The sequence below is a fragment of the Microchirus variegatus genome (genome assembly GCF_963457635.1).
Source record: "Microchirus variegatus genome assembly, chromosome: 7".
NCBI lineage: Eukaryota > Metazoa > Chordata > Actinopteri > Pleuronectiformes > Soleidae > Microchirus > Microchirus variegatus.
Window position 1 is genome coordinate 3,782,782 of NC_139808.1, and position 21,040 is coordinate 3,803,821.

Sequence of the window (21,040 nt, forward strand, 5' to 3'; positions counted from 1 at the left end):
AGGGAGGGAGGGAGGGAGGGGGGGGAGAGGTGTCGGTTGTGAGGATAGAGAGAGTACGGTCCAAGCGGTGAGGGGAGGGAAGAGATGCACTCTCTTATTCACTAATTGGTTTAGACGTTTCCTAGTAAGACACTCCCAGTTTGGGTGGATCCGCTCCATCACTGTCTGCAGTGTGTGTTTATAAGAGCAGACCGGCACCCCCGCAATCCTGCTCATGAGCCGACCCCCAAGAAACCGGGTGAGTTTGTGATGAGAGAGTATGTTTGTTTTTGTGTGTGTGTGTGTGTGTGAGGGAATGGCAGTGTTGAGGTGTGTGTGTGTGTGTGTGTGTGCATGCTGCCTAGCCTGAGGTCTCCTTCTTTATTTACATCTTCTCGTCTCTATGCAAAGAAAACCAGATGTTTTAGTTGAAAGCGAAAGGGAATTTTTGAGAAAGAGAGACGCGCGGTCGCGTCGTATTGTGATTTCATCAGCGACTCGGACAAATTCTTTGTTCCATATTGGAATTTTTCCGCCCTTGGCGTTATTTACATCTGTCTATAAATCAATATAGGTTTTATTAGATGATTTATTAGACTTTTATGACTTAAACGTCTTAGTTTTTAAAGGCTTGGTGTCGATACTGTGTCTGCTCTGTGAGCTGTTGTTGGAGAGATGACGGAAGCGCCGTTCAAGTGTTGCATTTGTCAACATTTTTTTTTTATACAAGATCAATATGGATCAGACGTTAATTGTGAGTTTACAGTCACCCAAACTCAACGGTTTGAATGGCAATAATTAAAATGATGGTTTAAACATCACTATGAGTCATTTCAGATTGATCTAATCTGTCTGGCCAGAAACTCCTTATTATGTCTTGTGCTAATATTTGATGGCTAATTTGGTTAAAAATAAAAAATATATACACATAACTACAAGAAAGAGATAGAGATACTGTCATTTAGTTTTTTTTTATATATTTCTATTTATTTACTATTCTTTATGTAAAAGAAAGATTTAATAAACTTAATGTTTTTCTTTTTTTTTTCATAAAAATAATTTGAAAAGTACTATGTGTATTTTGATGACATTCATTTGGCCTTCATGTTAAATATAACAATGTATAATGTAAAATAGCAGTTTTAATATTGTGTTCTGTCCTTACATGGATTATACGCTGTGTTCAGTGCTTCCAAGCATATTTGGCATTTGGCTGCATTCTTGTAGTGGTGATGGAAGTGGCACAGTGCTGCCCTCCACTGAACTAGTTCAGAACAACACTCTTTGTGGATTCATTATGAAACAATCCAATAATACGACCAAAAAAGTGTGCGTTCAATGAAGTAAGAGTTAGTGTTTGAAACTAAAATATTTTGTAAGGTGAAGATAGATAATTGCATATAATAGAACTTAAATCCTACAATTATTTCAGGGTTATTTCCTACATTTTTATGCCCATTTTTTATGGGAAACACTTGGATTATATGGACTGCTATCAGAAAGTTTGTCCCTGTGCTTTTTTTTGTTCCAGTCTGGTCTTAATTAAACCATGATATAATTTTTAAGAGAGGTGTACAGTATACTGTACATATTAATAAAATATACATACTACTGCTACTGTATGTTTAGCCCTTAGATTTCGGGAAATGTTTCTTTGCTTAATAACTTAATTTAAAACCACTACATAACTGGTTTCCACAAGGAGCAAAACCTGATATATAATTAGGACATTTTATTTTAATAATTTACAATATTTAGTGATTTAAAGGTTCTTTTATCTTGATTAAAAAAGCCCTAAGTGATTGTTCCTCCTCCTGTTGCTTTGTGCATGTGTGAATGCCTCCTCCCTCCTCTTTGAATGTGTCCTTGTTAAGTGCTGCTCCTTAATCACCAGCCAGTCACCTGAATGCTCCCTCTCAGTGTAACCCTGCCATTGTGTACCTGTCGAGGAGGGTGGTGCGGCACTATGTTGCAGCACGACTCTGGTTACAGGATGCATGGCCACGCACTGCCCCAAGTAGGAGAGCTGTTTTTTTTTGTTGTTTTTTTGATGGTAGCAGTTGCTATTTGAGGAGGTGGCTGTGCCCTGTCAGATCCTTGCGCTGTTAGTGTCCCTACTTTATTCTTCACCTGCACGGGTCGCCTCAGCATCTCAAGAGGAGGAGGAGGAGGAGGAGGTGGAGGAGACTAAGGGGGGGGCATGTTTGCCGGGGGGTACGCGAGTGGCCCCCAGGGGCCTCCTGGCAGGCGAAAGTCCAGTTATTGTCCTCCTGAAAACCTGCAGATACCCAAACCTCCAGCGCCAGGCAGCGGTGTTCGTAAGAGCAGCAGCAGTGGCAGCGGCAAGATGCTTTCCATGTCGTACAGCGAGAGCATCCGGAGCGGCATTAACCGCTACCACTCGGACCAGGGGCTGAATCAGCCGCCGGCCAGGCCCACCGACCATGCCGAGCTGCAGAGACTGCGGGAGCAGAGGGTTGCCGCTCAGATTAAGAACATGGAAGACTTCCTGAAGATGAATGGACTGGCCCTGGAGGAGTGTGTGTCCTATCAGACAGGAATGAAGTACAGGTAAGAGAGAGGCAAACGCTTGGCGTGGACTCAGAGACTCAAACGGTGGTGGTTTGCTGGAAATCAGCCGGTGGGATTAGCTCTGTGGTGGAAGGTGATCACACATGAAAGATGTGCGTGTCACTGCTTTTGTATTGTGATTTTGTTTTATTGTGTTTTGGCTGGCTTTCTTAATGTCATCACAGTCTTACTCTATCCTCTGGTCACTCAAGGTGCCGGGGCTCAGGTTTTATTTTCATCATCTAGGTCGGTGACATATTTGCTCATCTACATGGAAAGGACAGACTGCTCCACAAGGAGTTACCTGGCCCCTTAAAATCTACCTCAGACTTTTCTTCTCTTGTCCCCTTGGTCGTATGTAGTCGTCCTTCTCAGGCTGTCCTCTCCTGTTTACAGTGCAGGACAAACCACCGCCTCATAGATCTGGAAGATGTCAATAACATACAATATTAGAGGAGAAAGTGTGTGTGACGAGTGAATCTGGGGGGAAAAAAAACATGTGTGAATGGATTAAAATTCCTTTATGTTTTGGAAAATGTTTTGTTTGATAAGCAAAATTAATAACTTAAAATGTCAAACTTCGTCAAATTCATCAATGCTTTAAGATTTCAGAAGTCATAGCCGCACTGGTGCACAATGTTATGCCCAGGTGCATCTCAATAAATTAGAATATCGTGGAAAAGTTCATTTATTTCAGTAATTCAACTCGAATAAAAACCCCAAATTCAGCATCTCAAAAAATGAGGGTTGTGTTGTTGTTAAATTTGAGCCAAAGTCATCATTTAAATGAACCAAATACTTAAACTACTTCAGTTTGTGTGTGTATTGAATTTGTATAAAACAGGGTTTCACTATTTGAGTTGGCTTACTGAAATAAATGAACTTTTCCACTATATTATAATTTATTGAGATACACCTGTATGGATACTGTGCCAAAAATGTTCTATGAGGTAAAGTTTTGTTTAAAACTTATAATCCAAGACTCGAGTTATGCATGTGATGCAAGTTTAGAATATTTTGCTCAGGTCATTTTATGGACTGATGGTTCAGAGCCAGTGCAGCCGGGCTGACCGGCTGTTGTTGTGGTTACTGTGTCCTGTTCCGTTATCCCTCGTTGACATGGATAGCTGAAGTCACATCCAGGCATGGCTGCTGTTGTTTTTTTGGTCTGAGACCAGTGACCAGAACGGTGCTGTGGCTAACTGCTGTTACCATATTATCTGGGGGTCTCTCGACAGTGTTGTGTATCACCGCTGTGAGCAAAGCTCAGTCAAGTTGCCCGCGACAGGCCCGAGTGCGGCTCTGTGAGCGTGCGTGTCGAAAGAGTTAATTATTGCAAAGAGCATGTGTTTTCTCTTTACTTCCAAACCTGGTGGTATTTGATAAATATATCAAATCCAAGCGCGATTGAACGCACCGTTCGTTCTTTGTGGTCTTGGATTCGAGCATTGGTGTTGGTTTACCACAGGAGCAGTAACTCATCTGGCAGAGGAAATCCTGGCAAGGATCCGCCGTTTCTTGTACTGTGATCGCCTGCAATACTGTAATTAGTGCGGCAATTGGGTCAGCAAGTAAATGCAACGTCCGACTCCAACTCATCATTATTTCAGGTGCGTGGTCATGGGAGGGAGGGAGGCTGGCATTTCCACATACACACATACAGTGTAAGTAATCTTTACAGTGATACCGCCCTTTTCCAACAAACTTAATTATAGAAGCTATTGTAGAAGATGATATTGTAGTCTCCCCCATAATCTATCAGTATAGGGCTGCATCCGATCGTTCAGTTTACCAATTGTTAAAGCGTAACTAGACCGTAAGTTCCTATTATCGCTGTTTTTTTTGGTGTGTATCTGCATCATTACCTTGTTGATGAAGCCTGACGGTTCGAAAACAAACAGTTCAGCCACTGCTGAGAACGTTTTATTGTAATCTAGGGGCTCAACGAGATCACTGAAAATCCCGTAATAGTTACGTAAGCAGCGGTTCTCCTGAACAACCGATCGTCCTGCTCCAGGGCGGTAGTCCGGGCACATCCGGTTATGTACATTCAACCGCAGAAGAAGAATAACGTCCGTTGTGGAGGTGTTTCACGAGCAACAGTGTCTTCTGACTCTGGGTCTGACTCCGGTTTAAAGTCATAAAAGGGACTGCGGCGGGGAGTCGTAAAAGAAGCTATTTTTAAACACTGTTAAAACAATGTTTTGATAATGAGGAGCAGTGCATCCGCCGTTCCAGAGGGGGGCGCTGCGCTTCTGAGAACAGATGTGCTGGATAGTACTGGCCAGTCACAAGACTCTGTCTTCTGGGGGTGAAAGTCCACTCTGAAATCTCGCAGTAGAAAAACAGCGTCAGAAAAGAGGATTTCTATCGGCTAGTTTACAGCAACTAGGAGGTTTTTGACCATAAAAACAAGTTAATATATGTAAGTAGACCTCCATAACTAACATTTATGTGCAACAGGACCACTCTATGTGACCTTTAAGCAATATTTTTTTTTTTCAATTATTATAACAAGCTTTCTGATTTGTGTTTTAAATGTGAATATATTGTTGTTTCATTGCTCCATTTGACAAAGAAATTATTAAAACTGTGATTTTAGATTAGATTAGAAAGACATATCCACACATAACTTCTGATATGCAAGGGTTTTTTTTTTTAACCATGGTACTCCCACCTTTAAATGGACATTACTGTATTGACTGCAACTCAATGAACTGAAACACCAGTCAGTGAAGTTGGACCTAAGCTACACTTCAACCTAGAAAAACTTTTGTCATTGACAGAATTCAAGATTGTAAATATTGTGCAACTTGAAGTAAATGATGACAACATTTTACGGTTGAAACTAGAGCCGCAACTATTGATTATTTTCATAATCGAGTAATCCTTTGGTCCGTAAAATGTTAGTGTTCAGTTTAAAGGAATTTCTTTATGTGGAGCAAAGAAACAAAGAAAAATATTCCCATTTAAGAAGCTGAAACAATCAGAAATCTTGTTTCAAAAAAAGCTTCAGCTTTAGTTGAAACTAAACATCTCCAGTGAGCAGGTCCATTAGTGTCCAGGAGAACATTCCCCAGTGTCATTGTCCAGCTGGTCAAGGAGTCAACTTGAGTTGTCTGAGGCAAACAGGAAGCCTCGCGTCTCCTATTAGTGCTACAGTATATGGTGGATGGCTGGGAAAATATGGATTTCTGGAGTGACTTAACACTAATGGACATGATAATGACCTCCACTCAGGCATTCATAGGTTACATGTGAAGATATGTTTGACCATAACCTTTACTTCATGTATCTCCTTTTAACTCTCTATCAATGCAACCAGCCTTTCAAAGCAGGAAAAGTCATCACAGATACCTTATCACGATAGGACGATATCCGAAGTCGAAGACAATATCTTGTCCCATTTCATGATATAGTTGTGATATCGATATGTTGTCCAGCCCTAGTTGTATTCCTAGTTTATTTGCCGATTAGTGAAAACGATTTAGTGGTGAAAAAGCTTGTCAATTTAGTGATATTATGGGAAATAGTTAGAGCTGCAACTAACGATTATTTTGTAATCGATTATTTTCTCGATTAATCGGTTGGTCCATAAAATGTCAGAAAATGTAAAAAAAAACATTGATCAGTGTTTGTCAAACCTGGAAATGACGATGTTCTTGAATGTTTTGTTTTGTCCACAAACCAAAATGATTCAGTTTTAATGATTTCTTTGTTATGTGGAGCAAAGACTAAGAAAATATTCACATTTAAGAAGCTAAAACAATCAGAAATCTTGTTTTAATCATGAAAAAAGCTCCAAACCGATTAATCGATTATCAAAATAGTTGGCGATTAATTTAGTAATCGATTAATAATAGATTCATCGATTAATCGTTTCAGCTCTAGAAAAAGTTTAGATTTATTAAGGCTTACCCTGCTACATGTAATGATTCATGTTGGCCATGAATCATTACATATGATTCATGGCCAACAATACAAAACCAAAGCATAGTAGAGTCAATAAATCCATCAGAAATTCAGTCATTTATAACATTACAATAACACCTTTGCTCATCCTTTGGGTATTTCTCTGTTAATACCAACTGATCTCCACTAGATGATGCCAGAGTTCCACATTAGCAAACCAAGCGAATGTGAGGAAACACCCATTCCAAATAGTGGACTTCCCTCTGCATTCGCTGCCATGACTCATTCACTGAACACAGTGTGTGTGTAACTCTTACTCTATTAACTCTTCTTGTTTATCAGTGTCTATTTAGCGTTGCCTTAGCATTTATCTCTCTGCATTTAACCCATCCTCTAAGCATCCAGGCCCACGGACCAATGGGTGTTGGCTACCTTTGCTCAGGGGTACCCAAACCTTTTGACTGGGCAGGGATTTGAACTACCAACTCTCTGCTCCCTTTCCACTTGGCCAGGGGCTGCATTATGCAGATTACTGTTGTCTATTTGCCAGTGTCGCTCTGATTTCTCGCTCATGCACACTTAAAAAAACATTTGGTGAGGACATGAATCTTCAGTGAACCACTCTAAATTAATTTGTATGTTTTTTTTTCTTAAATCTCAGCGTTTCAGCCGAGGCAACTGTGATGTTTTACCTCAGGCAATCCCCGATTTATGAGCTAAATTTAGCCACAGACTCGGATCTCCAGCTGCAGCTGGACACAGACGAACGCGCTGCAGCCCTAACCTGTTCATCATGTGTTAGTTTATCTTTAGCAGAGTCATCTTACTGCTCCTGTGAAAGCTGCTGAAATGGCCGGTCTTAATCTCTATCACCGGAGGAGGTGTCGATCTTCGTCTTACTGTATTTGCAACGATGTGGATTTGGTTTCCGAGTGGAGACCTCTCCTGTTCCTCTCTGAGCTCGCACTAGCTGTGATAGCTTGTCAAGATGTTCTAGTCAGTGATGGAGTGTGGACATAGACAAAAAAAAAATCTCTTCATTAAGTTGTTATGTACTGCTTTATCCTTCACACGAGGGTCACGAGAAGGGAGGCAATCCTGAAAGGCAGAGTCGAACCTGGACAGGTCGCCAGTCCATCGAAGGGCAAACGTATATAGACGCGCAGCCATTCACACTCCTATTCACACCTATGGTCAATTTAGGGTATCTTGTTATCCACCTTTGCATGCATGCCACTGTAGGAGGAAACCGGAGAAGCCTGAGAAACCCACGCACACACGGGGGAGAACGTGCAAACTCTACATGCGTGAACCCTCGTTCAGGCCGGGTTATTAGCCACTTCTCCACCATGTTACCCGGTTGTCGTATTACCTTTTAAAATTGACAATTATTATATGCCTGAAATGTCATTGTCCCAATAAATTACAATAAAAGATTTCACTAATTTGTGAATTTCCTGTACACTTGGCCGTATTATCTTAGTTTTTACTGATATCCATTGAGAAGCATAGCCAGGGCGGTGTAGGCTTCTCACACCTTGCTTTTGGTTTTATTTTGATTGATGCAGTTTCTTGAATATAATAAATACCATAAAAATCATAAAAAATTCCTGGATGATAATGGTGATTATGTCCAGGAAAGTCTGTGTTTTATTTGATTCTTTTTCAGTTGATGACAAATGATTGATTCCCTAATTTAAATGGGAGTAGTTGAAAGGTGTTGGCATAATTAATCATGTGAACTTTCATGCATGTGTTTTGCTTTGTTTTGGACTTAATCTGTATATATATATATGTGTTGCGTCACTGGAAGCTGCAGGCTGATTGCTCTAGCGGCTTTGAATACGCAGTAGTGACAGGAAGTAGGAGGCTCGCTCCGCTGTCCTCAGCCTTTTAGACACTCGGGCTTTAGAGCTGTGTTGTTGTCACTTCACATCCCATAAATGTTGTTACTTAACAACATTCGGCGTGCATTTCCGGAACTGTCAAGTTCCATCTCTGAGCGGCATGTGAGTTTTTAGTTTGTTTATAAGTTCTCTTCGGCTCACGTCTATTGCCGTCTCTCCCTCGTGAAACAACAGATCATAAAGGATAGTCAGAATTATCCTGCTTTGTGTTGTTTTGTTGTGTCTGACGATACTTTCACGATAAATGACAAAGAAAAGAAATATATGTTGGATGGTCTTGCAGAACGTGCGAGTACTTTATACACATTTAAACTTTGTGTGTTGCTGTGGTCTGGGCAGCATTCATCCATGTGACGTTTTTATTTCACACTTTGTCTTTGTTAGCATATTTGGTCTTCGTGTCGGTGTAGTCTGACGTCAGGCGGGACCCAAAAGGAAAAAAAAGATTGGTGCTACATCTCTCCGAATACTTAAATGAAAGGATTTACTAATGGCGCTAGGCTGGCTGCATTGTTTCAATATGCTCCAAATGTGGTTGGCAATTCAGGATCACAGAATCAGCAGCAGCTGAGATAAGAAGAGGAACATTCTGTTTCATAACCTTTTGGTTTAACCTTTTTTTTTTTTATTAAGTGCTTGTGTGACGGCTCCATTAAAAGATTAAGCTTGAATAGTGTTTGCTATAAACCACGGGTCAGTCATTGTAAACATGCATTCTTGGCCACCCAGAGCCGTGGACTGGCTTCTGGTCACTGTTAACAAAGGATTAAGACCAATCTGTGTGTTCAGTCAACTGTTTTTCCACTATAGTGTCCTCTATCACACTGTATTGTGTTATATATTTTTGAGTGGATGTTATTGAAAGGTGGTACATGGACTGTACTAGTTTTAATTTTAGTGTGTGAGAATTAAATTATACACCGTATTATTGCAAACTATGCATGAATATGCTATTTTATTTGTGTACAAGTATTACACGAGCTTACATTAGCCTTGCACAAAATAGGTTTGCACTCAACTTGATCAGCATCTTGCCAGTTGCTAAGGAGCTGCTTTTGTGAAAACAAAGCACAGTCCCTTTCATTCACCCCTTGTGCATGGTGATTCAACATTCCGTTGCTTTTAAAATACAGAGTTTTTTATGGATAAAATAAATGTTAAAGGGGAAATAAGTAGTTTATAGTGCCATCTAGAGGAGAGGCTGAAATTTACAAAAAAGACCTGCTGCTCTGCTCACCCCCTCCCTTCCCTGAGCGCTACGGTATCCGCAGCTGGTCAAATGTCGTCCTCGTCGTCTTTCTCCGTGTCAGCAGATGAGGTTCGTGAGGCGAGGGAGAGGGCGGAGCTACCGCGACCGTAGCAGACGAAGCGGAGAGAGAGGAGGCGGGACTTCCGCTACAAGTAAAGAGACGCTTGTTTTGGTCTCTCGCGTTTGTCCTTACAGGCTCCGGCAGAAACATGGCGTCTCGCTGCTAACGGTGGCTATGCAACCGCGCTCCGCGCTCATGTTACTTTACATGACTTTTTGAAACACTACGAAAATGAAGCAAAAACTATTATACAGCGACTAGACAATGCAGGAGCACATAATATAAAAAAGTGGATTTTGGGTTATATAAACCCATAAATACTACATATTGTACCTTTAAATGTAAAATAAATATCTGGACACAGGATTCCAAGCTGCCCACTGCAGTATACGGGCAGTTGGGAGTGTTTCTGCCCCAGTGTGAAGATTCCCTCAGGTATGACAAATGCACACAGGCAGGCGGGAAGATCTAGCGTCAAAAAAAAAGGACATTACTCTGCTTTCTCCACTCACTCTCTGTTACTTCACATTAGCGAGTGTACTCACCGGGACTCTTGCTTAACAAGCTGTGATAGTGAAATCCCAACATGGGTGTTAAATCACTGCTGATTTGTAACGGTCAACACATTTTTCACTTATACTCTCGCTGAATCCTTAAGGCATCATTATGACTTTGTATTACAGAGCAGGAGTTCCCCCAGCTCCTCTGCGTTTTGTAATGCCTCAGCTCTCCAGCTCGGTTAGATTTGTCAGCAGGGACGGCATCAACGACGACTCCTCCTGAGCCCTGTTATCTGCAGGGAATCTGCCGTGTTCACTGGAGAATTAGGAAGTGGAGCAGCACACGCCGCTCACAGATGTGACCCGTGTCCCTTTCTTCACTCTTCGTTTGCAAAAGGAAATCCCTGAATCTCTAAAAAAAGAGCTTTAACCTAACCCTATGTCTACTTTATTAGTATTTGTAGTATAACTCTTACAAATCTCCAGTGACTCACTTGATATTGAAATGGCAAATTCAATTTCTTTGTCTCAGAGCCTAGCGCCTTTTCTAATGCAAGATACCAGGTCCTTTTGTGGATTCAAACGTCTGTGGATGGATGTCTAGACTCAACTTGCTCCCAACTACAACATCCACAGGATACCTCAGTAGGAGTCAGCCCTGATACCTGCAGTAGACAAAAGGGGGTGTGAAAGCACGGCCTGGAGGGGCAGACCCCTTCAACAGACAAAGGGATCTGAAAGGGGTGGTCTGCAGGTATAAAAGTGTAGGTCTTGCCACGCTCTGGGTCTTTCTTCAGCTTCGACCACTCGTGTGTAGATTTCATTCTTCACCAGCAGAGAGTTTCCACAACAATATCAGTCATCAACTTTTTTTTTTTTTTTTTAAATAACAGAAAAAGAACAATTATGTTGGATATTTTTGCTTAGGTTGATTACATCCTCATTACATTGATGAAACTGTCTGCCGTTACAACTGTTTAGACACAGCTTCAGGATTCATTTAGCTGCTAGAGAGGCATTACCACATCTGTCAATCAGGGCTGTCAGTCTGTCTGACCTCACATCATTTTCCATTAAGTCTCCTAAGCTGAGGCTTCACCCACTCACAGACACACACTTATTCCCCTTTCTCTCCCAGCATTTCCTTTTCACTGGGTTAGTCAAATCCTCACCAGCGCTGTTTAATTAAACCTTCACTAAGTGGAACTTAAACCTCTATTTAACAGCTGGTCGACAGTAACACATGATACAACTGCGGTCATTCTCTTGGTGTAGGTGTACGCCACACTTGCAAATGACCATGTCCTGGCATGAGGCCACTGACACGTTTTTTTTTGAAGGTGTGCGGATGAAGACGAAGTAGAATTTAAACTAGGAATTAAGTAGCTTGACTATGTGTGAAGTATTATTCATGAGTGTAGGAGTTAGTTTCTGTTTACCGAGCTTGAATCACTTGGCTTTAAGATGTAATGCTCGTGTTTAAGAGCACATTTCAAAGGGCTTCTTTTCAGAGGATAGCTGTTGCAGTCCCCACAGAGGGCTGCGGGAAAAGCCAGTGTTTTGCTGCACTTAACTTGGGAGAGATCATGCCAGTTCATTTGCCAGCAACAGCTCAATGGAGGCACTGCCCCTGAGAACAAATTAGTGAAAGACCACATCAGATGCTCATTGTGGTGACAGTCAAATTTGGGAGTCCTTTTTAGTTGCTAAAGGCATTCTTTGTGTTTTGTCTGGGCCCACTGTGCAGAAGTGATTCAGAGAGCCCGCGCCTATTTTTAGAGCTAATGCTGCCGTTGTGGTGAAGGATCACCGCTCATCACTGTACTCCGCACAGAGCACCTCGGCGATCAGACCAGTTTCTAACGCTCAGTCGATCACAGTAGTCGTCTTCCCCTGGCTGCTGTATGTGGGCTGTAGTTTAAAGAGGTCACTTGTCTGAGGTAAAAACTCCTGCACAACTTGGAAAAACAGACTCTGGAGGCTTCATTACGGTATGGCACCATTGATTGCCAAAGCCTCTTTCTGATCAGGGCTGGATGGAGGTGCAGAAGAAGACCAATTATTGTGTGTATGTGTGTTATTAGTGTTATGACCATAGTCCCGTTGTGGTCACGATCAGTGAAAAACAAACCACATGGGCTGTGTATGTATAGCATTCTTCTCCTCGTCCTCCCCCACATGTTGAATGAAAAGCAGGGCCCTATCAGTGCTCTGCCTTCACTCACACTGATGGAGTGTCTAAGAGGGATTTCAGCAGCTCAGTAGATTTCTTTTTTGGATAACCATGAATCAGGCACTTAATCAAAGCAAGGAGGGGGGACATTGTGTTTATGTGCGGTGTGGGAAGGCATGGATTTATATCCTTTTTATTTGTAATAGCACAGCACAGCTACCTGACAACCGTCGTCTCCAACACTAACAATGGGGAGGTGGTAGGATGTGGTTCTCCGGTATTGTTCAGTTATTTCATCCTGAATTGACGCACAAATTGCTTTTTATCATAAAAGAACAGTTGTGCATTGCCTTGACTCAGTGCAACCCAAACACAATAGAGCTTATCAGTAATTTACCAGTGGCACAGTAGTGCATTATGTAAAGATCAGAGTTTTTGTTGGATCCCTTTTATGAATGTGTTTTTCCTCGTGACTACTGATGAATAGGTGTTATTTCCAGTTTTGCTCCAGCAGACGCTAATGAAATGTCACAAAGCAGCTTTCAGTTTAGGCCAGTGTTCGTTCAGTAATTGCGTCGAGAAAAGAAAACCTTGTACAAGTGTGTGTGTGTTCGCTTCAGAATGACCTTGACTGCGGCAGACCGGCAGGCGCTTTCTCCTCTTACTCCTCTGCAGTGTTAAAATGTCCTTTTTAGAGACACGAGCACAGTGGTAGTAAATGAAGAAAGAGTGGCACACGGAAAATACAATGCAGGTTATGTTTTGAATGGGGAGGGGAAAGGGGCCAATGTAGAACAACGTCACAGGGTTCTAACAAAAGAGAGGTAACGTGTCTTACAAATCATCTTTGTTGCCGACAACAATAGCTGCACACCCTGACAGGCGTGCTCACTGCATTGAGGTTTTCTTGTTTGCTTTTCTTGAACAGAACCACATTTCAAACGTCCGTCATCTCTAATGATCATGTTTTTCTATTTATCTGGTCCTTTTGGTCTCGATACAGTCAAAGAGAATGAAAGTCACGCTGTCAATCTGCAGAAAAGGGCAGATGTGTGCCTGCTGAGAGCATCGTCGTAAAATGTGACAGGCATCGGTTATTGGATCGAAAATATTTATTTCTGTTGTGGTTCATAGCACCTAGTTTATTTATCAACCACAAGGCATCAGTGAATATGTTGCATACTTTTTGTTTTAGACATTTTCACAGTACGTTTATGAGGAGACATTGGGGTTTGCATTTGATGGTGGTAGAGATCAGAAATGACAGCAATGTGTTAAAAAAAATAAAAGGCTGTTGTATTGATTGCTTTTGGTGATGGACGGTAAGTCAGTCAGATGATGCGCGCCTGTATTGATTACTGTTCCTTGCATTGCGCATTAGTCAATAAATGTGTAGATTTTCAGACGCTGATACAGTAAATCAAGGATAAACAAAGGAGATATAATGACAAGATATCAGTCGTCGTGCGGTTTCAGAAGACACGGAAAGGCGTGGCAGGTTGACAATATGCTGTATATGTTTTTAATAATGCCACTAGAGCAGCAACTAGCGATTATTTTCTCGATGAATCCTTTGGTCCATAAAATGGTGTTTGTCAAACCTGGAAATGACGATGTTCTCAAATGTCTTGCTTTGTCCACAAACCAAAATGATTCTGTTGAAATTAATTATTTTTTCTTGAGCAAAGAAACAAAGAAAATATTCACATTTAAGAATCTAAAACAATCAGAAATTGAAGTTGTTGACAAATAATTTATTAATCGATTGTCTTAATGTCAGGACTTGATTTGTATTAGACGTGGGCCAAGGCTTGATGTTGTTGACATGTTTCCTGTTGGATTTCTGTGAAGACGCCCCCCCCCCCCCCCCCCCGCAGTATAGGGGGCGTGAAATTGTGGCATCATGTTTCCACAGCAGTGGAAGTGCAAATGCGTGCTCTTCGGACCGCGGACCCTGTCGCGGAGAGACTCTGTCAAGATGAGCAGATGGTCGAGGGAATGGCATCATCCCCAAATCTGTTCCCCTCCGTCTGACCCAACGTCAGGACATAACTCTGCAAAGTTGACACGAGCCCATCGATCTTTCCCCCCGTTTCGTCCGCCGGAGCTGTAGAGATTGATGCACACGCGCATCCCTTCCAAACTCCTCGCTCTGTCTTTGTCACAAGAAGTCGCACCCTCGCGCCTCTCGCTCTCTGCACACGGTGTGAGATTTAAATCCGATTTCAGTCGAATTAAACCACCTTTTCCCCCCTCGGGGCTCTATTTAAGTCCAGGAGACCAAAAGGTCATATAGCTCCAAGAATAGGGTTGTCAGTTAGCAACAGCCTGTATGCCGGATTCCACTGATGGAGGTCGCTTCTTCTTGACTATACATGTATGTTCCTGATGGCATCTCTTTTAATTATCTCCTTGGCGCTCTGGCTGGTCCACTTAGATAAGCTTCAGTATTATATTACTGGGAGCGGGTGTCTCATCTAATGTCTCATCAATCCATAGTCATCGTTGCATTGAGTCCAATTATCGCGGTGTTTACTTTCACCCTGCAGCCACGTTTCTATTCTATTAACTCTTACCTGTCAGCTATAATAAAACCTGATTGAATAGATGATATACTGAAGTTTTGAGCATATCATTTTGTCAACTGAATTTGCTGACTTTGCATTGTTTAAAAATAACAATAATTTCCTTTTAAAGGTGAAGTGAGTAGTTTATAGTGCCGTCAAGAGGAGAGGCTGAAATTTACAACAAAGACCTGCTCCTCTGCTCACCCCCTCCCTTCCCTGAGCGCTACGGTGTCCTCAGCCGGTCAAATGTCGTCCTCGTCGTCTTTCTCCGTGTCGGCAGATGAGGTTCGTGAGGCGAGGGAGAGGGCGGAGCTACCGCGGCCGTAGCCGACGAAGCGGAGAGAGTGGAGGCGGGACTTCCGCTACAAGTAAAGCAACGCTTGATTTGTTCTCTCGCGTTTGTCCTTACAGGCTCCGGTAGAACAGTGGCAATGCAACCGCGGCCCGAGACCATGTTATTTTAAATGACTTTTTGAAACACTACGAAAAAAATTAAACAAAAAATATTATACAGCGACTAGACAATGCAGGAGCACATAATATGTATAAAAAAGTGGATTTTGAGTTATATAAACCCATAAATACTACACAGTGTCCCTTTAATTACATAAAATAATGACATTTAATAACATGGATTTATATATACGCAAAGACACAAGTCACATCCCTGCCTTTGACATAACATTGTCGCAGATAAAGTTACATAATGAATAATTCATGGGCAGTTGGGCAGACCCACGTGCCACTGAGCATGTGGCCGCCTCCTTCTTTCCTTTCATTAAACTGTCTTAAATCTATCTGCGGGGTTAACAGATGGATAAAGAGGAACACAAAATATGCAATATCCTTTTTTTTTCTTCTTTTTTTTTTAGGATCGCTGCTATAAAAGCAACAGATTTCAATGCTTTGCTCTGTGGCTCTAAATTGCTCTGCTCATAGATTCTTTTCATATCCCTCCCACCACATTGTCTCTCTCTCCTCCCTCCCTCCCTCGCTCTCTCTCTCTCTCTCTCTCTCTCTCTCTCTCTCTCTCTCTCCCCCCTCCCATCTCGCCTGTGTGCACCACGCTGCTTTATGGCGAGCACAAGGCATACAGATGTAACTTTAATCCAGGCAGCAGTCAGAGCAGGGAAGTGAATATGATGTCGCCCCCTTGGTAACAGTATGCAGTAGTATTTTTGGTGGATTATTGAAGGTAGTGGGCTTTTTGAGCGGTGGATGAAAACTGGTCCTGGAACTGTTTGTCATGTTTCGTTCCCTCCATCCTTTCGTCTGGATCTTTGCGTTTCCACTCTTAAAAGCGTGGCAGCGAGAGGTGTTATCTCTCGCACGGAGCTCAGCTTTAAAGGAAATTGCGAGGCTAAATCTGCTTGTCAGCTTCTGATCAGACTGCAACTAATAGATAAACCGAGAGGAGGAGGAGGAGGAGGAGGACACACGGACGAATCGAGGAAAAACTCAACACAATCCCTCAACACAAACTCTGGTTTGTAGAAGAATTTGATTTTTTTTTATTGTGCTGGAAGAGCATTTTACGTTCTGTGAAGTCTGCACTGATTTGAAATTGATTTTTTTTTTTTTTTTACGCCAGCGGAGGCAGGGACGCTGCAATGTTGTGCTTGGATTTTGATGTCCTATAGAGGAGGTTTTTGTTTTCACCTGATCAGCAGTCCCTTCAGTGTGTGAATACTTTCTGATCTGCACAGACCACATGCAGCCTTCGAGACTGGATTCAAGTTGATTGCATCCTCCAGACTGAAGAGTGTCACACTCGGACTTTGCTTCCTCTAAGGAGTATCGGCCACTTGGACTAAAACAACAACAACAACAACAACAACAACAAAAATCAAGATGCAGGTGTCACTGGTGTGCACGGACCATCGCGGGGGAGTGAGTCGGAACACAGAGGACCGCTTGAACCGACAGAACGCAAACAGCCCCAACACGGGCACTCGCAGCAAGTTCAGAGCCGTGGCGATGGTGGCTCGCAGTCTGGGACAGCTCTCGGTCCAGAGCGTGCCGTCATCCAGCGAGCAAAGCATGAGGACGGGCATGAAGTATAGGTAGGGCAAGTGGAGAAACTGTTAACTGTGGCAAACATAAATATGGCCCTAAAAGGAAATAAAGTAGAGGATTGGACGACTCTGGTAGTATAGTTTTAGGATACCTGTCTTCAGATTAATGACAAATCAATTACGTTTAATAAAAGGGCTTCACAATATTCACCACCCTTTCCTTTAAACTATACACATTAGTCTTTGTCTGCGATTTAATTTAATTTTATAAAAGCAGAAATATTCAACTTTTTCTCCAGTCATTTAAGCAAAGCCACATTTTTTTTAGATGCTAATATTTGAATATTGACTCCGTCAGAGAACCCAAAGCGTTTTCGTGTTCTGATTTGATGCTGCAGTGCAATATTTATCCCACTCCTTCGCACTCCGTCGATAACCAATTTTAGTTTGACGGTAATGTTTACCACTGTGTTGGTTTCATTCTGTCGGCATCCATTAAAAGTCGTATATTTTATTTAAGGGGAAACTATATCGCCCCGTTTGAGCGTGGAAACCCAACATTTATCTACCATATTATTGGTTGTGGTTGTGATTCTGCTTCTTCTTTCAGTCCCTTTAGCAGATCTTCTGCCTCCATCTCGCTCAATCCAATGTGTGGTGAATTATTCAAATTATTCAGTCTTTTGTACAGGGGCTGGAGGAAAAAAAAAAAAATCCTCAAGAACACGTATGAAGTGGGATATCTTTGAAGCAGAAGCAGAAGCTGTGAGTAGAGGAGTAAAAATGGCAAATTGGACAGTCACGCGGAAAATAGCTAATCTGTTGACAGTATCAGTGAACATATTAGTTTGTGTGCGTGGTAAGGTGGTAACGTTTGTGATGTGCAGCAAGCTGCCGATTAATGCGATGCGTCTGCTTTGCGTCACCGCCGCCGTTCAGTCTGTCGGGGGCTAATAGGCAGTAATAACCTGCAGTCAGTGTATTTTCCCCATCTGTCAACTCCACTGATCATAACAATCGCTTGACATGAAATATTCATTCTGGAAGATGAGCTTTCGGCACAAAGCTGCATGTATATATATATATATATATATATATGCATGAATCACGGTCTGTCACAACCTGCAACCATTTCAATATATTTACAGCTACACGGTTAAAGTACATTTGTAGTAGTCCTTACATCGTTTCATGGTTTGAGTAGCAGTCGCACCAAGGCTTCAAGGAAGATGCTATTGGTTCTAGAGCTGAAACGATTCATCGATGAATCGATTATTCGATTACTAAATGAATTGGCAACTATTTTGCCTATCGATTAATCGGTTTGAAGCTTTTTTCATGATTAAAACAAGAATTCTGATTGTTTCAGCTTCTTAAATGTGAACATTTTCTTTGTTTCTTTGCTCCGCATAACTAAGAAATCATTTAAACTGAATTGTTTTGGTTTGTGGACAAAACAAGACATTTGAGAACACCGTCATTTACAGGATCAACAATTTTTTAACATTTTCTGACATTTCATGGAGCAAACGATTAATCAATTAATTCGGAAAATAATTGACAGATGAATAATATAATTGAACATGGCCTTTGGACTCAGGTATATATATGGGTTTTTTTCACAATAGAAGAACCCATTACATGTGACATTCTCTCAAAGGAGATTTCTTTTATTAATTGTTTGTGGGTGTGTGTGTGTGATGGGCTGTAATTAGTGGTATGTCGATTGTTGACTAAAGAGTTGCATGTGATTTGCTAGCGGCAGGCCACACTGTTATTATTGAGGCTAATTATATTGAATGAGTGAATGAGCGTCTGTTCGTGTGCTTCTCTTCTGTTGTGTAGACTAAAATACATAAGGCTGTGTGTGTGTGTGTGTGTATGCGTGTGACTCAGGCCTGTGTGATGTAAACTGAAGGTAATGCAGCTCTCTCTATATGCAGCTGCCTTACTGCATAACTGTTTACATGCAAGTCTCGGGCTCTCGTGTTTGCGGACTGAGAGAATGAACAGAGTGCTTTAAGAAACTGGATGACAGAGGAAGGGAAGGAGAAGAGTGCTAACGTTAATTCTGGTGAAGGCACTATGCCCAAGAGGAAAATCAGGCTGGAATAATCTGTCATGTCAGTCAAATTTGCCTCTTTGGATGTGAATCTTGCAAGCCCCCTCTAACAGGAACATATTTCTCTTATCATCCACGAGCCCAAGGTTTGTTTCCCTTCCGTTTAATTCACTTTGATCGTTCCATTTGTATCCTTTCGAGAGCTGAGGATGTTCCTTTTGCAGCCGTGCTCCGGAAGAATACTGTTAAAGGTGTCTTAACCACCACACAAAACTTTGTGCGATTATCCACGCTGCAGAAAAGCGGCTCAACGTCGAGTCTGTCCTCATTTGCATACAGTTCTCTCCATCTCTTCCCCTTGAATGGCAGCGTCGAGATTCAATCACGACCGTCAGAGTACATCCGCAGGCAAGGTGGCATTTTCCCCGTTTGAAGTCACTTTATCCACGAGACCCAAGGAAAAGCATCAAAGTGAACGTTCTTTTCAAGGTGTGGAGGGGATTGCAGCAGCTTTAGCGCGCCGCCTCGACGCAGAGAAGTGAGCTGTTCCGAAATTTGATCCTTGGTCTGCATGGCTGGACGGTTTAAAATCATCAAGCTCGGATATAAGAGCTCCGCACCACCTCCAGGGGAATGATTAAATGGCTTCAGTCAGGACTGAATTAATGATGCACACAAAATGGCTTATGATTATGTAAAGTAGTCGCTCTCAGGGAGTGGAAGGATATCTGAGACTGGCGAGGCCTTATGGGGTGGGGAGTCGTTCCTGTGTCAGAGAACCTGCTTTTCAATCTGAGCTCAGCTTTTTACTGAAGCGATCAAACTTGGGGAAGTTTCTCTCGGGACTGAGTTGCATTTTTTGGGCTTAGTTGTATAAAACAAACTGCTGCATAGTATGACCGAGGCGAGGAATATATCACTTTTCAGTTGAGCTTTGTGCGCACTAAATTCAAATATGCTTTTGGTCGTTGCTGCACTTTGTTTCCGCTGCAGAAGGCATTCTTTGCTGCAGAGGCCGTGTAATTCAGAGCACTAACCTCCTCCGGGATATAAATCTACACATAACCTGCCGCAGTCCAGACTTTGAGTCGGAATCCTCACATTTCTTGAGGGTCCAGAGTTGACCGTAAGTCACGGTCCCAGTAAATAGCTACTGGCGTTGTTGTGCAAGTGGATGACATTTAAATCCCACCACAGCACTGACTGAGACAGGAGACGCTTCATAAAATACCAATTTCTCTGAGTTATCATTTGTGAGTCCACCCTCAAGGGGACATATAATGCAAAATCAACGTTTTAATCATGTAAATACTTATATTTGGGACTCTGGAGGCCCTATGAGTAGGCAAAGTGAAAACACTCATGTTTTTGTGGTCCTCCTCAGTCTAAGTACAGGAGATAAAACATGCGATGCTGACTTTGACATTGCTACGTCACAATAAGACATTCCTTGAATTGTTGTTTCGCGGAGCTCCGCTTTGTCCCTAAAAAACGCAAGAGTGCAGGCGAGGGCAATAGTATCCGAAAGAGCGGAAGTCTGCAAAGTGTTCAGTTCTTGGCTGCACAGTGCAGCACAGAGTTCTACACAAACTTCCAGCCTCAGAGGATTTACGTGTCCAGTGGATACATGTTATATATGATGGCAATAATGATGGCTTTTCCAAATGCTAACTGCTGTCAGCTGCCGTGAGTGAACTTTCACCCCCAGAAGACAGAGTCTTGTGATTGGCCAGTACTATCCAGCACATCCGTTCTCAGAAGCGCAGCGCCCTTCTCTGGAACGGCGGATGCACTGCTCCTCATTATCAAAACATTGTTTTAACAGTGTTTAAAAAAAGTTTTGTCACGACTCCCCGCCGCAGTCCCTTTAATGACTTTAAACCGGAGTCAGACCCAGAGTCAGAAGACACTGTTGCTCGTGAAACACCTCCACAACGGACGTTATTCTTCTTCTGCTGTTCAATGTACGCAACCGGATGTGCCCGGACTAGTGCCCGGAGCAGGATGATCGGTTGTTCAGAAGAACCGCTGCTTACGTAACTAT

General features: G+C 42.3%; 1 protein-coding gene across 4 annotated transcripts in view; it reads left to right on the forward strand.

The window, feature by feature from the left end:
* Positions 1-21,040, forward strand: part of kcnab2a (potassium voltage-gated channel subfamily A regulatory beta subunit 2a) — a gene marked incomplete at its 5' end in the record, with an annotated part of 88,326 nt that overhangs the window by 5,661 nt on the left and 61,625 nt on the right. The window contains one exon of one of the 4 annotated variants that reach the window (XM_083892274.1): positions 2,312-2,550. The exons of 2 other annotated variants lie outside the window; for them this stretch is intronic. In XM_083892274.1, coding sequence (XP_083748400.1) covers positions 2,327-2,550 — 224 coding nt within the window. Of the gene's footprint in view, positions 1-2,311; positions 2,551-16,770; positions 16,983-21,040 lie in introns of those variants that run through there. One more of the 4 variants, XM_083892275.1, reaches the window with a different exon arrangement.